The sequence below is a fragment of the Numida meleagris genome, chromosome 2 (genome assembly GCF_002078875.1).
Source record: "Numida meleagris isolate 19003 breed g44 Domestic line chromosome 2, NumMel1.0, whole genome shotgun sequence".
Classification (NCBI taxonomy): Eukaryota; Metazoa; Chordata; class Aves; order Galliformes; family Numididae; genus Numida; species Numida meleagris.
In genome coordinates, this window is record NC_034410.1 from 132,029,022 (window position 1) to 132,046,895 (window position 17,874).

Genomic DNA, 17,874 nt, shown 5'->3' on the forward strand with positions numbered 1-17,874 from the left:
ACAGACATATCTTCTGTAATCTCCCAAATTAATGAATTACATATTATTATCTCATTTTATTTTTAAATATCACACAAAGATATATAACATTCATTTAGTCTTATTTTTCTTCATAAAATTATACATTCAACTCTTTGGACTAATTGTTTCTCAAAATGTGTGTATTTTAAAATACTCCATATTTTATCCATTCGTTCTTACCATCACAAGTTGGGAGTGGGTGACTCCACCAGTGATTTTTTTCACATAGTAAAGGCTCCTCATGACTCAGCCTATAACCTGGATCACAACTAAATGAAACAGTGGAACCTATAGAGAAGTCGTGTCCATAGCGGCGTCCATGCACTGGTATGCCAGGATCCAAACAAGAGTAAGTATTAACAGTTACACCTATGTTCAAGAAAAAAAAAAAAAAAGACACAGTTAAACTAGTTAATCTCTAGGTTCTTATTTATTTAAGTAATTCTTTGTACTGCAGTAGTGGGGAAGGTTTTTTTTATCAAGCATTTTCAGTAATTTATCCTTGAACTTTGCTTCTTTGTGTTACTGTTATACCATGTTATGGATAATGAAGTGCATCTTGCTGATACTGTAGACAAAAAATATTCCATAATTTAGTGTAATTTTAGGTTTATTCTGTCTCACTAGTATTAATGTCCCTGACACTGACACTGAAGAATTTTATGATAACTTAAAATTCTTGTTTTCAGCCTATTTCTTCCTGATCAAATTCTGTTTTCCAACTTGAAATCTTTCTTTCTTCTTTTCATATCATCCTCGAAATATTTACAGGAATCATATTTTTACATAAGTTATTCTCATACCTATTTTTCTTTGACATGTGAAATATTAGGAAGACAATAAATAGCATAAAAGGGAGAAAAGAATAGCTGACTTGATATGGGGAGTATTTTCATAGAATCACAGAATTGTTTGAGTTGGAAAGGACCATTAAAGTTCATCTAGTCCAACTTCCTTGCAATGAATTGGGACACATACAGCTAGATCAGGGCGCTCAGAGCCCTGTCTATCCTGACCCTGAATGTCTCCAGGGAATGGCATCCACCACCTCACTGGGCAACCTGTTCCAGTACTTTACAAGTCTTATTGCAAAAAACATTTTCATTATATCCAATCTAAATCTCCCCTCTTCTAATTTCAAAGCATTTTCCCTTGTTCTGTCACCACAGATCCTGCTAAAGAGACAGTCCCCTTCTTTCTTGTAGCTCCTTTTTAGATACTGAAAGGCTGCTATCAGGTCTCCCTGGGGCCTTCTCTTCTCCAGGCTGAACAGCCTCAGCCCTCTCAGCCTGTCCTCATAGGAGAGATGTTCCATCCCTTGGATCATTTTTGTGGCCCTCCTCTGGCTACGCTCCAACAGGTCTTTGTTTTTCTTGTACTGAAGAGTCCACATCTAGAATGTGTTAAAAAATGTTTTTATGTGTGCTAAAGAACTTTTTACATTATTTTCCAATGAGAAAGTTATTTTTTTTACTAAATAATTGTGGGGAAAATAAAGAAACAAAATTTTCTAGGAATATTGCTGAGATCTGCAAAAATTAAAAGAAGCATTCAGAGTAAGATCTTTTTTTTATATAACCCAATGAAATAGTGAGAATTAAACAAAAATAAAATGTATACTAGATGTCTGCATATAATCAGAGCACATTAAGCAGAAAAGCTATTATTATTATTATTTTGTGTAAAACTAGTAAACATGCACAATTTTCTCCTATTGTTTAATGTAACAAGAATTATATTCAGCCCTGGTAAGGCCACAGCTCGAGTACAGTGTTCTGCTTTGGGCCCCTCACTATGAGAAAGACACTGAGGCCCTGGAGCGTGTTCAGAGAAAGGCAACAAAACTGGTGAGGGGTCTGGAGCACAGGCCTTTTGAGGAGCGGCTGAGGGAACTGGGATTGTTCAGTCTGGAGAAGAGGAGGCTCATGGACAACCTTATCTCTTCCTACAACTACCTGAAGGGAGGTTGTAGTGAGCTGGGGGTTGGCCTCTTCTCCCATGTAACTAGAAATAGGATAGAGGTAATGGTCTCAAGTTGCACCAGGGGAGATTCAGGTTCTGAAACAGGCTGCACAGGGGGGTGGTGGATTCACAGTCACTGGAGGTGTTCAAGAAATATTTAGATGTTGTAATGAGGGACATGGTTTAGTGGAGAAATATTACTGATAAGTGGACGGTTGGACTGGATGATCTTAAAATCACCAAGGTTGAAAAAGAACTCTCCTTTACGATTCTATAATTTAACCTTCATTCTTCACTAGTTTACAGCAGAATTCTGGGATGAGGATTAATTTAAGTGAAAATGTATTTTATAATGAAATTGAAGAATTCATACATCTGAAAAAAATATTTAAATTTCCTTTCAAGCTGTATTAAACAGTTAGAAGTAAGAATAATTTTAATAAGTGTTGCTTTCCTTTTTCTGTTGTTCACATTCCTGAAGTGTAATTTCTGGCATCAAACACTATTCATTTAGTCAATTTTTTTGGTAAGAATTAAGTACTATTTGCCAGGAGCATTAATCTAATCATCTGTGTAAGGATAGCTATCCTTCAAACTTCAGAAAGGACGAGAAATTAACAAATTATTAGTTCTCAAATTGACGTAATTAATGGATATATTATGGGGATGTCTGAGATAGTAAATAATTTTAGATCTAATGGTTGATTTGCTGCAATAACTTTCCAGAATTTAACATTTAGTAGAGTTCAAAGCATGTCAAATTTTATGTGACAAAGTCCACATATTGTATTAAATATCCATATCATTAGTGATAAGGAACAGTGAAAATGGTCAAAAAAAGGGTAAAAAAAATTAAGAACATATGAAAATTCCTTGGAGATAGTCCCAAGAAGTAGGATTTCAAAACAGAAATAGATAACATCGTGTTCATAATCATTACTAAATGTATTAGAACAACTGTTTTTCACACGAGAATACGGTAAGTAAAACAAATGTATTTATAGAACCACAAAAAATAAATGAAACGATAATAGAATAACTTATCTGAATTTCACAAATTCATAAAGGTATTAAATCTTACTGATACATTCTGTAGCGTATTTTATACAACTGTAATAAGGGAAAGAGAATACATCTATACAAAAATCATAATGAATGAATAACATACAGGATTTTAGTTCCCTAAATATCCATAATCATGCAGTTCAGTAGTTTTGATTTTCAGTTAATTTACGTAAATCACATTTCCTTCTAGCTTCAGAGCTGGAGGTGCAGAAATCAGGACAGTAATTCTGGTATTTTCCTTTGATTTTCATTATCTTCTTGATGTTATGCTATTTTAAACATACAAACATACACTATACAAAAAGTAAAAATAACAACACAGAAGAATAACATCCTGAAGAAAGTCATTTGCTTCCCATTATCTTCTGATTCTTAAAGGGCAGAGCACTGCAGGTATAACATCAAACTCTAAGTGAGATTATCTGTCATCATTTTAAGTTTAACATCACTAAAACTTACTCAGTTTGAAAAATAAGAGGCCTGACTCAGCTATTTACAGAAGTCAACACCTTTACAACATTATGACCACGAAAAGCAGAGAAGAGGAAATCAAATCATACATATCAGAATGACTTACTTTCATAGTGAATCTTGAATCCATTGTTAGAACGACTGTTGTCAGTTGTAAAGAGAAGATAAATGAAATTGCTACTGCTAAATAGGAATTGTGGAACCTGAGTACCATTGTATGATCCCAGAAGTGGAGATAATAAACTTGGTCCATCGTGAACTTCCAAAACATCATAATTGAGTTCTGTCTGAAACCTGGAATTGAGGAAACACCCATAGGCACAAATATAAGCAGCAGTTGAAACAAATTCAACAAACTCATGCTAAGCATGTCATATTTTTAAAGCCATGCTACTTTTCTGATCCTATTATTTCTGTTAGTGCTCCACATAACTACTCTACAATAACAATGATATTATTATATAATTAATACAATAACCAAATTTCAGGTTAGTGCTCTAGTAAGATGAGAAATAAGTTTAAATTCCTTGAACTGGTTTATATTACAGAAAACTAAGAAATATAATTTGTTAGCAAAATGAATATTATTTGAATATTTTATGTCACAAAATGATTTTCCATTATGGAAAAGTAAGGTAAGTATGATAGAGGCTAGGTTCCTGTGTTTCTTTATTGTATCTTTTCCATTTGGCACAAATATAATGAAAGTGTATTATATTAAGAATGAATCATAATCTAACAGCCTACTCTTAGAATTGTCTATAAGCAGGAATATAATTATTTAAGTCCTCTTTGAGACTCCTGGAGCTTTGCACTAAATAAGGCTCCCAGAGAAGTAGCAGAAGTTAGGCAGAAAAAAAAAATCCTGTTTTAAAAAGCACTACAAAGTTAAATGTGTCTTTACAGTCCGTGTGTGCTGCATTTGTCAAGGAAAAGCAGAGGGTGACAGTGCTGCTAGATAGACACACTACTCTTGTTTTAGATGGTATCAGCAATCCCAAATCTCTGTTTGATATTTTGACAGCAGTTTCTCTCTTTCTTGCTACGATAGACATAACATTAATCACTTTGCTTTAATGGGCTCACTGATGAATTACTGAAAAACCCTTCTGGCATTAGAAAGAAACAATTAACAGCAGGATTCTATCCTTCAGATACTCCTAACTCCTTCTCTGATTTACTTGGATGCCTAATTCAGCTTTGTGAAATCCATTCAAGAAACTGCATGATTAACAGCAATGCACTCCCTGTTTCTGTATTTATATCCCACGAGTCTGAGCTTAAAATCAAAAGAAGTATGGCAAAGGAACAGAAGTTAAATAAAGCCTCCAAAATGTTTTCTTTTATTCCTGTTCTGCTCATTTGAAATAACATAGAAAGAGAGCACAGTAATAAAATATCAGAGACTTAGAGAAATAAAACATGATGAGCCTAAGAAGCCAAATAGCTGTAAGTTTAGCTGAAAGTTTTTTTTATTTATTTATTGTTCGTACATGAGCTGAAAATTATATCTTTCTAAAAGGCTAAACAAATAGGCATTAATTTGTTTTGTTCTAATATTTTTTTCTTTTTTTTTCCTAATACTTTTTTTCCCATTAAACTGTACAGAACAAAAGCAATCATGGAAATAGATAATTTACACTTGCTTTACTTTCCTAGTTATAAAGAAACTAAGCATAATTAAGACAGAAAATGCAAAAGGAATTGACATCTCCTCCCTAATGCAAAACAACTAGCAGGTTGAGGAAGGCATAATAAAATTGAATCTCCAAAGACATATCATGAATTCCCTCTTGAGTACATGACAACGAAACAATATATACAGCACTACACATAGCAGAAAAATAAGATAAAATAATTTAATTTGAATTTATAATGATGATACTTGTATTGTTTTTCTTCTAAAATACTTTTTCTCTTTATAATCAGCCAATCTGAAATATTTGCGTATCACCTGGTTATTAACTGCTGTGAGAAATCAGTAGGGTGTTATGGGAAATTGAATCAAAAATAATTTTAGCTTCTGTCAGACCACTCCAGTGTCCTTTTCTACTTAACAAAACACTAATCTTAAAATAATCTGGATAGTCACTGATCTTAAATTAACCTGGATGACTTCACCGCTATGTGAGGTATATTCTTTTGGAGGACTTCAGAATACTCAGAGCAGTTCATTTCACTTCTGTTCAATTAACACAAGAGGAAACACACTTTTAAAATCTTATTTGAATAGATTAAGATACTTTAATATTTACAACATACATCTTTGTTTCTAAGACACAACCTGTCAACTGAAGGTGGTGTCAGGATATGAGTAGAATATCCCAACACAAAGTACTCTTATTAGTCAAATGTGACTAGTGCTTCAATCAGTAGTTCGCTGATTAACATCCCTAGCATTTAAATGCTCATAATTAGGCTTCATGATGAACACTTCATTACAATGAAGAATGGCACATTTCTCACTTTCATTATTTCAAATCAGCCTGTATAGCTATTGATTTACAATAAATATCCAACTGATTATCATAGCTATGACTGCGTGAAAGGAACAAACTCTTCAGAATACTCATTTGAAATCATGAAGCAAAACACAGAAAAGTTCTTCTGGATACCATGAAATCATTAAAAGGAAGTTATTCGCTATACGTAGATCTCTTTTCTTTCCTGTATGAAGTTCCATGAGATAGGAACAGCATGGACAAGCATCAAATGCAGAATGTTGAGTATATGCAATGTCTCAAGAGAGAAGCTATAGAAATATGGAAGATAAAAAGGGAATCTAAACTACCATGCAAGTGATAAGTTGAAAGTAAAGTTAAGGTAGCACTCTGCAGGTAACATGCATTTACAAGAATTCTTCCCATCCTCTTGGAGAATTCAAAAAGAAAGGTTATAAAGATGTTAAATATGTACTGTACGTTTGCCCTCACTGAGATATAAATATATGTATATATATATGTATTTTTAAAAACTACTGGATCAAGTCTGGGTATTTACATTAAAAAAAAAAAAGAAATATTGCTGTTTTTCAGGACAAAGCTGAAATGTAAAAATCTGGATAAAATAAGAGGGTTTTTCTACTGTTATTGTTTTGATTTTTAATTCAAAAGGGAAAGTCATTTGGCTATAGGTTCAAATATATATATTTGACAAAATTAACCTGTCTTTGAGAAAATTCTGCTGCAGATTTGAAGTAGAAAGAGCATAACAAGGACAGTCAGACTATAACGAATTTTGCAAATGAAGCAAGTATATCTATTTCTCTAAATATCAATTCAAATTCTATAAAAATACTAATAATGTCTAAGTAAAAAAATACATATATATACAAACTAGTACACTATGAGCATTAATTCCATTATGAGGTTTAGAAAGTAATACATTTACATCCAAATGTGTAATTATACACAGGTTGCTTCAAAAGGAATGCCTTCTATTTATTACCATGGAAACTACAACAAAGAGTACAATAGCACTATCCCACAGAGCAAATTCTCAGCAGCAAAATGCTCTTTTTCAACATACTCACCACCATTAGCTGTGCATTTTCACTAGCAATGAGGAAGAGCCTGCATGCTACACTTGTAAAAAATCTGCACCAGGGAAATGACTCACTCTCGTTGTTGCCACTGCTGAAACGCAACACCCACCACCTCACTGTGCTTACATCCATTGTTTCATCTCCATAAACATTCAGCAAGAGTCAATAAATGTCAGTGGGTGCAATTTTTCCCTCATGGAGGAATTCAGTGGCACACCTTCATAAGCACTTCCATGTCAGACACCATCTTGTCAGACTGACCCTCTGTGGCTATTTGTCACATGGTAAAAAAATTTAATGGCGTATTTGTGGGAAGCTTCAATCCCTACTGCCATACCACCAGCATCCACCTCTGATGTCATAGGCCAACATAATAAAATAGGAAGCATTACTTTTCAGAGCAGCCCTCATAATGCATGGGTGCATAATGCATTTTTACAGGTTACCCTGCACATAGAAACATAAATACACACCCTCATAAGTGAATAGGGTCTCTCTGAATTTACCTTGCTGCATCTCACCAATATGCATATCATCCCTATCTGAGACAAGTGACAAGACTGTTTAGAACAAGCAGCAATGGAAAAGGAGGAAGTGTAATAACATGATTGGGTTATAAAGAGAACAAGAGGTCCCTCTGTGATCTGAAAATATCACGTCTTGTTCTTATTGCTCTTACCTGCACAACTAATAGAGGTTGTGCAATTTTATGACAAAACTTTAATACATTATATGCCAGAAGTGTACATCTGAGATTGTCAGATTTAATGCAACTCAGGTGTAAACGGAGAATATCCAGCTGGCAAAGAATTTTGAAATAAAAAGATCATGTTTTTCAATTTAAAATGACTGACCACAACAAAATTTTTATTGACAATGATATGTTGAATTAAAAAAAGATTATTTAAAATGGACTATTTTTTTTCCCTTTCAAAAACTTAAGTTCTTGAAAGTTCCGTGATTTTAATTTTTAATTTCTATTTACAACAAAGAAAACTAAAATGTTCCTCTCAACTTCTAATTGAAACAATTTTGATGAATTTTTGCAAGAGTTAAGTCACCTCTCTTTTATATTTTAATTATCAAATTTGATAGGACTTAATTTTAAACTTATTTACAACTGTGATCTTGGGAGATCACCTTTCATTTCATGCAAAAGATGAGAAATACCTTTGAAATATCTGTATTACATGTCCTCTAATTGTATATAATGTCATGTGAGCATATTATTACAGTGTACACAATAGTATTATTAAAAAAATTCAACTCCTTCATAATGAGAACTTTTGCTAAGAGAAGACTGTAATTTTCATACTCTGCTAAAAATAAATTTTAATTGTATTGAAATGAAGCAGTATATTCTCTTTAGATAGAATGTGATTAAGGAATAGTCAATAGATGCAGTATAAACAGCAATTGAGAAGTACCTTCATGTTATTTGTGTGGTATAACTTTGATCCTCAACATCCTTTTCTTTCATGAATCATCATATAGCCTCTTAATATTAGCAATTAAGAATCCTGAATATGCTTAAAATATGTAGATTATAAAGAATTTTTAAATTAAATTTCATGTCTTGCTATTTCATAATAAGCTTACGTTCAATGCCTATAGCTTGCTGCCATGAGAAATTTAAGGCTTTTAACATATTTTATTCCTTGGAATCGGGTAGGGGCAACATAAGCAAACTATAGGAAGAGTGGATTGCTGCAGTAACTTGGGGAAACTGGAATTCCATCCTATGAGCACACACTCAGAAAAACAGATCAGATGACCTGAGAATTAAATAGTCATAATGAATAAAAGCATGAATTCATTCAGTTCAGTTCTGACCACTGATTGAGATTTCAGAGTTGAAGATTTCACACATTTGAGGAAAAGAAAATGGCTTCATAATATAATCCATCACACAGTTAGAAGCAAATTAAACCCGCTAATCTTTGTGAACAGACCAAACTTTTAACTAGGGCAGACAGACTTAAATATATGCAAAAGGGTAGGAATTTCAAAAGCTTTTCAGTTCATTGAAGTAGAATTTACATTCAAGAAAAAAATAATGACCTGAAGGCACAAAGGTTTTTTGGAAAAACCTACCTGATAACACAATTGCTTGCTTTAAGAAAAAGTGAAAAATAAGTTTACGATAGAGCTAACAAAGAACTGCTTCTAGGTAAAAAATTGGAAAATAATAAATAAGAAAAACATTAGCCAAGACCTTTCAAATGTAATTTTGATAGAGTGTCCTGGTTCAGCTTCTATCACCCACTCACAATTCAAGGAGTCTTTATAATACCCAGGCCAGCCTGGAGAGAGGATTACTCCACTGGGAGATGAAAAATGCCCACCACACGGAGCTAAAAGTGAAACAAAGAGAAACATATTATGATACAGCCTTATGATAAATAATTCATAGTTATCAATTTCAATATAGCACAACTATACCTAAATTTTAAAAATCCACCTGCAGGAAAATGAAATGAGGTTTAAAGCTGACAAACTCTGTGAGGTTTGGAATTAGATGGAAAGAACTGAATTAAAAGCTTAAAAGCATAAAACCTTAAAAAGAGAAAATTAATTCTGTTCAGAAAGTGATGACATAAGCATTTATATTGTATTTTTAAAGCTACAACCCATTTTACTGTAACAAAGGACATACAGCAAAACACTACATAAGAACTATGAATAGCTTTTAATTGTGAGTAGAGAGATTTTAAAAGCCTATGCAGAAAGTTCAGTTAATATTAAGCTAGGAATTCATAAATTGCCATTTCAGCTTTGACAAGGATCTACTGTGAGAACACATACATTTTATTTGTCAGGTCAGCAGTTAAAATTTCACATTCATATGTAATTCTTACAAAATTAGCTTATAGTTTTGGCAAACATATTTTAAATGCTCTAAAATATCTATAGTCAGCCAGAAATACAGGAAATAATAGGTACTATTTCTCTCAGTGATACTGAGTAAATACACAATAGGAAAACATTGTTACAATGTAACTGAAACCAAAGTAGCTGATAAGCATATTTAAAGCTTTTTAAATAGATTACTGGCATTAATTATAGAAATAATCTCCATAACTTCAAGAAATAAGAGATGCCTACATTCCTGCTCAAGGGATCACCTAGAGCCAGTTGTCCATGACCAAGTCCAGACTGTTTTTGAAGATCTCCAAGGATGAAATCCAAAACTACTTTGGGTAACCTGTGCCAGAGCTCTATGTACAGTTAAGTAGTGCTTCCTGATGCTCAGACAGAACCTCTTGTGTCTCAATTTGTGTCCATTGGTTCTTGTCTTATCACTGGGCACCACTGTAAAGAATGTGGCTCTCTTTGCACCATCAGATATTTGCCTCCAGTTCCACCAGGGGAGGTTTAGGTTGGATATCAAGAAAAACTGCTTTACAGAAAGGGCTGTTAAGCACTGGAACAGGCTCCCCAGGGAGGAGGTTGAGTCACCATCCATGAATGTATTTAAAAACCATTTAGATGTGGTGCTCAGGGACATGATTCAGTGGTGGGCTGTTAGAGTTTGGGTTAGGTTGTGGTTGGACTTGATGATCTTGAAGGTCTTTTCCAACCTGAGCAATTCTATGATTCTGTGATTTATAGATACTGATCACATCTCCTCCTGAGCCTCCTCTTCTCCAGTCTGAATAGTCCCAGCTCTCTCAGACTTTCCTTAGAGGAGTGATGCTCTGGTTCCTTCATCATCTTAGTGATCCTCTGTTGGACCACTGCCATTAGCTCCATGTCTCCCTTTTTCTAGATAGATCAGAACTGGGCACAGTACTCCACATGTGACCTCACCAGTACTGAATAGATGGGAAAAGATCACATACTGTGAACTGCTAGTAATACTCAGTGTAATGCAGCCTAGGATACCATTAACCTTCATTGTGGTAAGGACACACTGCTGATTTATGTTCAACTTGGTGTCCACCAAGACCCCCATGTCCTTCTCTGCCAAGCTGCTTTCCAGACTGGGGTTGTTCTCCTCTCATGTGCAGGACCCTGCACTTGTTGAACTTCTTGAGGTTGTCAGCCTGTCAGGGTCCCTCTGGAGGGTGAAATGACATTCTAGTACATGAACAGCTCCTAGTTTCAAGCCATTTTCAGACTCTGGTAGGGTAGACTCTGCCCCATCATCCATATTGCTATGAATGTATTTAATTATCATAGAATCTTAGAATCTTATGAATTGGAAGAGACATTTAAATGTAATCTAGTCCAACTCCCCTGCAATAAACAAAGATGTCTCCAGCTAAGTCAGGTTACTCAAAGCCTGATCCAGCCTGATCTTGAATGTCTCCACCTGATCTTGAATGTCTCCAAGGACATGGTTTACAACACCTCTCTGGGCAATCTGTTACAGTGCCTCACCACCCTTAATGTAAAAAAACTTTTTCCTTATGTCCAAACTAAATCTCCCCTCTTTTAGTTTGAAACCATTTCACCTTGTCCTATAACAACAGATCCTGTGAAAGAGTCAGTCCCCTTCTTTCTTTCAGCCCCCCTTTAGATATTGAAAGCCAGTCTCTCCCCAGAAGACACTAAAACTTTTTTTGATTATCAGTATCATGTAAGCACCCACTTAGGGAGCAGAAGCATACTTCTTCGAGGACAAGAAACCATAAAAACTCACCATACATTCAGTGGATATTTTAAACACAGAAGGTTACTCAATGCTGAAAAGGAATTTGTTACATTTTGTACTGCAATGATAGATCTTACTGTACTGTTGACAGACATACCTGCTCACAAAATTCCAGAGCATTTTTCCCCATGGACATGACACTTTCTTACATTTCTTATTTTGTTTCACTTAATACAGTCTGCAAACCATTTTGCATGTTCATTTTGATGAAGCAGTGCTATACATACAATTTTCTAAATTACTCTACGATTCTCCATTACAAAAAAATGTTTTAATTTTGTTCTGTTTGACATATCTTCAAACTGAAAATCATGAATTATCATATAAAATAGATATTTACCTATCATTTTTTTTCTCAGCTCCTGTCTTAAAATGACTAACTGTTCTAAAGAAGCATTTCATATTTTTAAGAATCTAATAGTCCATCTTTCTCCTATTGTGAGGAAAAAGATTCTAAAAGCTATATAATGTTTAAAGTTCTGGACTAAATATGTTGCAAACACTTCTAAATATGCAATTTTGGAGTTCTAGTTCCCCATCAACCCCCATCTTACTTGTTTTAAAATAGCGTTTCTCATCTTTTACCTTAAGGTCCTTTTGTCATACTACTTTCATCAAACATTACCAGTTGACCAGTAAGGTTTTTAAACTCGAAGTTACTTCAGCAACCATAAAGATAACATTACAACATTCATCATCCCTACATTTTATTGCATGAAATCACTTATGCATATTCAAAATGCATATGCAGCAGAAGTATATCAAGAATAATAACAGATGGTCTTATTCTGAGCCTGTGTACTATCATAGTAGGCATACAGGATGGCTTGTACAAAGCTCCACTTCCTCACTAAATCTACATTACACTGTTAAAGATTACCTTTGGAAAACACAAAAGAACTCTCTTAAAAAACACGCTCTGAGCATTGCCTTTGGAATAACACACGACTCATTATCAGAATGCATAAATTTACAATAACTGAAGTAGGAAATCAATGGCTGTATTTTGAAGAAAACCTTCTAAATGAAAACCATTGAAAAACAAAGCAAAATAAAAACAAATTTGAAGGACAATCTTCTTGAATGCGTGAGAACGCTGAGCGGCAAACTGAACATAGAGATTTAAATGTAGAAACTGAAGAACAGAAACATTCAGTAAAATTAAACTAGGTTTAGTAAAAGCAATGATTTTCTTTTCTGCTATTTCTTTCTCCTACATATTAATGAGGTTCATTAGGATACTGATTAGACAGGAATTTAAAAATGAAGAGAAGAATATTGTTGATGTGCTGCTATCACTAAAGCTCATTGCCTTAAATCCTTTCTAGAACTGGACAAATACATACAAAGAAGAAAGTAAAAAAAAAAAAAAGTAGAATTGATTCTTTTGAGAACTGTAGTTCCACTAGTGCCAAATAAGAGCTATCTGAAAGTATGAGCAGTGTAAACTATTACCATTTTAGGCCTACTAAGTTTCTTGGATAAGCTTTCATTATTACAGAGCCCATATAACAGTGTTCTCATCACAGATGTTTTTGTTTTTTTCATGTTTTTCTTCTTTCCTTCTAATCACTATGAGAAAAGTTCACTCTTGCAGACAGTTATAACAAAGGCTCATGTCTCACTAGACTTCTTTATTATGGACTTGGTTTTACAGTAGCTTTGTGCAAACCATTTGCAAAAGTTTGAATTTCATTTAGTGACAACTTAGGGAATATTACAACGGAAAGAAAAGTACATACCTCCACATTTAGGAATAGGTCCACTCCACATTACTTTTCCATCCACTAGCATGCAAGTGATTGTTTCAGTTCCTTGTGTTTTGATAAATCCTTCCTCACAAATAACAGAAATTGAACTCCCCAACTGAAAGTTGTCACCAAAACGCCGAGCGTTGATTGGTACTCCAGGATCAGGGCATTCATTATGCCCAAATGCTTTGCAAAGAAAAAAAAAAAAAAGGCAGAGAGAAGAAAACAAATAGCAAATAGTGCAATAAGTGCGATAAGTTTTGCAATTAAGATAAAGCTTTTACAGTTTTATTCTGTTAGTAAAAAGAAACTGTTAATATTAGGAAACAGTAAGAAATGTAAGTTTGGCCAACAGCAAAAAACAATGTGCAGTGGTATAAAAAAACAGTTTTAAATGCGATAGCTATATCAACATAAATTTTAGTTTGAACAGCCATGGTGTCAGAAGACATCAGTGATGGTAACAGTGCATCCTGTCCAACACTACAACAGGCCAGAAGGTTCCATGAAAAGTGTAGGGCAGGCATCTGTGATCTAACAGTAATCTTTTTTTTCTTTTTTAAATACACTGTGAAATTTATTAGAACCACAGTGACTTGATTCAGCCTAATATTGCCATTGTATAATTTGTTTGTTTTTCTCCAAACTGGGAGCATTTGAACAACAGGAGAGAAGCTGGGGAAAGAAGATTTTCAAAGAAAGTTTGAAATGTTAACCATGTGATTTTATTTAAGCTCAAATATATTTTTAGTATGTATAAATCCTTCAAAATTTCAAGTACATCTAAGAGCAGATAAAAAAAATAGAAATTCTTTAAATATATCTGAATGATAACAAAGGTAGTCTATGTCTGTTACCATATTCTACAGAATTCACCTCATATTGGAAGAAAAGACAAATTCATCTTCCTACCAGTAGTAAGCAAAATCATATTTATAGAAATATCATTAAAAAAAACATTTGCACTCATTCATTAATATCTTTTGATGCTTTCTTTAGAAAAAAAAAATAATGTAGGTAAAATATAAATTTTTTAAAAAGTTGCATTTTTCAGTGTGAATGGATATAACATGCAAAAAAATCACCTTTCTCAACTGTGACAATTCTAAATTACTTCTTCTTAAGTCTATGTATGAAGGAAATTAATTTCACAATATTTTCTGCAGATTTACTTATGTGTCTGTTAGACAAGACATATCCAAACCGTGAAATTTCCCAAGTGAAAACATTATTCTAAAATACTTTTTTTTTTTTTTTGAGAAAATGGATTGTTCAACTCTATTTCCAGGAGACTATTCAACTTAATGCCTTCTAAAAATCAGACAAAGGAATCATATTAATTTGCTTTCGTGTTTTAAATTCTTCCTGCACAGCCTATGCATTCAAGAAGCTTCAGCAGACACTAACATAGTGATAATGCTAGTAAAATGATCTTTACAGAAAAAAAAAAAGTTTCCAAACATGTTAATCTAAAAAAATAAAATGTAAATGCTTATTTTTTAAAGTTATTTTATACATAAACAAAGTTTTATTTCTTAAGAATATTTGTTATACAATTATTCTATATTAAAGAAAAGTGAAAGTTAGAATTCTCTGGCAAGAACATAAATCGTATGATTTTCAAATTGAAATACTTTTTTAAAGGAATAAATGGCCTACTGTCTGTTAAGCAATCTGTATGTAAGATAACAGTTTTTACTATAAATTGTTAAATAAGCTTGCATGTAGGAAGGCCGTAATTATTCTAGTTTGAAAGACAGTTTTACATATACTGTATTTTCAGTAGTTACACCTTTCTATTCAAAAAGTATTTTCTTAACAAAAAGATTTGTCAGATTTTGCATTATCTGACTTTATGTGAATGATCTGAATAATAAGAGACAACAGAAAGAATTAGTATTATGACATTTTAACTTAGGGAACGCCACATATGTTGGGAATGAAAATGGTGCTTGAGTACTTATCTGTCGTTGGAGGATGGTGTTCAAAAATGATGCAATCCTACACCTTTTCCACGGAACTTACAAAAATTTTGTCAGTACTTTAAGCACAGCCCTCAATTTTAGTGAAAGACTCATGGCCTGTTTTTCTTAGTAGCTTCAGACCACACAAAGAAAGGTTTTTAAAAGTTATTTTCACATTTAGATAAAAGTCAACTCCAGGCATAGCTTGCTTGTATATGACAGCAGTTTATTGAGGTTGTAATAGTGATTCACTTCTCTATATTTCAGTTCAGGTATTGAGAGCTTTGCTGCTACTGCTACTCCTATGGAAATGACTGCACTGCATGGGATGGCTATGGGAGGCAGGAGAGTGACAAATAACCTTTCCCAACAACAGCACTAAATCTCTCAGCAAAGTCTGTCTGCATTTATAGTACTTGGAGAAGATTGTGGCTGCTTATACTTCCAAAAAGATTCATAGTGGAACTCTAATATTAGATATATCTGAAACTGAAAAGAAAAAGCACAAAATTCAAAGTACTTAATATTAATATTTGATCCATCATCAATAAATTAAGAAGTAATAGAAAAGTTCCTTGTCTACTTTAAATGTAAAGAAGTAGTACAGCTTTTTTGACTTCAACTCATTCACTATCATGTTTGCATTGTTATGTTAAGATATGGAAGAAAGCCAAGCAGCATAAACACAGTGCAGAGTGACAGTGTCTTTCAGTCCTGATATTAACTCAGAAGGATGTTAAAACTTGCATTTTGCATCAAAACATGTGATGGGAAGAAACTGCAAAGATGCGAAGAAACAAGAAAGAAGAAATGAAGATAGCCATAGCTCATCTAGTCTAAAGTCTGCTCTGAAAGGTTCTTGAAAACAGGACCAGAAAGGAGTGTTCCACTGGCATAACTCATTCCTTTCGTAGATTGCCCTGTGAAGTCTTAGCTAGTAAGTCTACCAATAGCTTTAGAATAAATGTATCTCTTTCAGAGGAAAATATCAAAAAGAAAACAAGTGAAGAGAATCCCAAAGTGGTACTTCATAAAAAGTGAAAGGCTTTTAAAAGTGATGTAAACAAGAAGAGGCTACTCCATACTATCACAAGTAAACTCATACTTCTGTGCAGCACGCAAGACAACATGAGGAATTCTATCCTGGGAAGTACTGAGACTAAAACGTCTAGGAGGAGGAAGTGCCAGCAAAAATGTCAGGTGATGGGAATGTGAATGAATTGGCCTACTCAGCTGAAATCGGTCAAGTAATTTGGCTGATGTCAATGGCTCACAGTCTGGCCTTTTCCGTGTCAAGTGTTATGTAGTTCTTAGGCATGTAAATTTTATTAGATAAAGCACAATTCACCAGAGTGAATGCTGAAGGAATTATTAGACACAATAGCTGGACCCACCACTCACCATGCTGAGTGGTGCAGTCGATACATTGGAGAGAAGGGAAGCCATCCAAAGGGACCTGGACAGGCTGGAGAAGTGGGCCTATGTGAAGCTAATAAGGTTTAACAAGGCCAAATGCAAGGTGCTACACTTGGGCTGGGGCAATCCCAGGTATTTATACAGACTGGGGGAAAGAACTCCTTGAGAGCAGCCCTGTGGAGAAGGACTTGTTGGGGTCCTGGTGGGTGAGAAGCTAGACATGAACCAGCAGTGTGCACTGGCAGCCCTGATGGCCAACTATGTTATGGGGTGCATTAAAAGAGGAGTGGTCAGCAGGGAGAGGGAGGTGATTGTCCTCCCCTTTGCTCGGCTCTTGTAAGGACCCATCTGGAGTACTGCGTCCAGGCCAGGGGGCCCCAGTACAAGAAAGATGCCGAGCTCTTGGAGTGAGTTCAGAGGAGGGCCACCAAGATGATCAGAGGGCTGGAGCACCTCTCCTATGAGGAAAGGTTGAGGGAACTGGGCTTGTTTAGCTTGGAGAAGAGAAGGCTCTGGGGATACCTCATTGTGGCCTTCCAGTACATGAAGAGAGTATAAACAGAAGGGGGAACGATTGTTCACAAGGGTGGATAGTTATAGGACATGGGGGAACTGAGGGAGAACATGAGGGTTTTAAACTGAGACAGGGGAGATTTAGGTGAGATATCAGGAGGAAGTTTTCACGCAGACGTTGCCCAAGGAGGTTGTGGATGCCCTGTCCCTGGAGGTATTCAAGGCAAGGCTGGATGTGGCTCTGGGAAGCCTGGTCCAGTGGTTGGCAACCCTGCACTCAGCAGGGGGGTTGAGACTTGATGATCTTTGAGGTTCTTTTCAACCCAGGCCATTCTGTGATTCTATTCTATGACCCATCTCAAAAATTTAACAAAGGTCTTGGTAGTCTGGGGAAGTCCTCACTGACTGGAAGCCAGCCGACATTATACCCATTTATAAGAAAAGTATGAGAGAAGACCTGGGAAAGTGTAAGTTTAACCTCAGTTCCTGTAAGAGTTATGGAGAAGACTG

General features: G+C 34.7%; 1 protein-coding gene across 3 annotated transcripts in view; it reads right to left on the bottom strand.

The window, feature by feature from the left end:
* CSMD3 (CUB and Sushi multiple domains 3) overlaps positions 1–17,874 on the bottom strand; it is a 641,503-nt gene that overhangs the window by 230,054 nt on the left and 393,575 nt on the right. For all 3 annotated transcript variants that reach the window (XM_021388208.1, XM_021388207.1, XM_021388206.1), the window contains 4 exons: positions 13,463–13,657; positions 9,279–9,417; positions 3,626–3,813; positions 202–390 (listed from right to left, as the gene is read on the bottom strand). In XM_021388208.1, the coding sequence (XP_021243883.1) occupies positions 202–390; positions 3,626–3,813; positions 9,279–9,417; positions 13,463–13,657 (711 nt within the window). The remainder of the gene's footprint in view (positions 1–201; positions 391–3,625; positions 3,814–9,278; positions 9,418–13,462; positions 13,658–17,874) is intronic.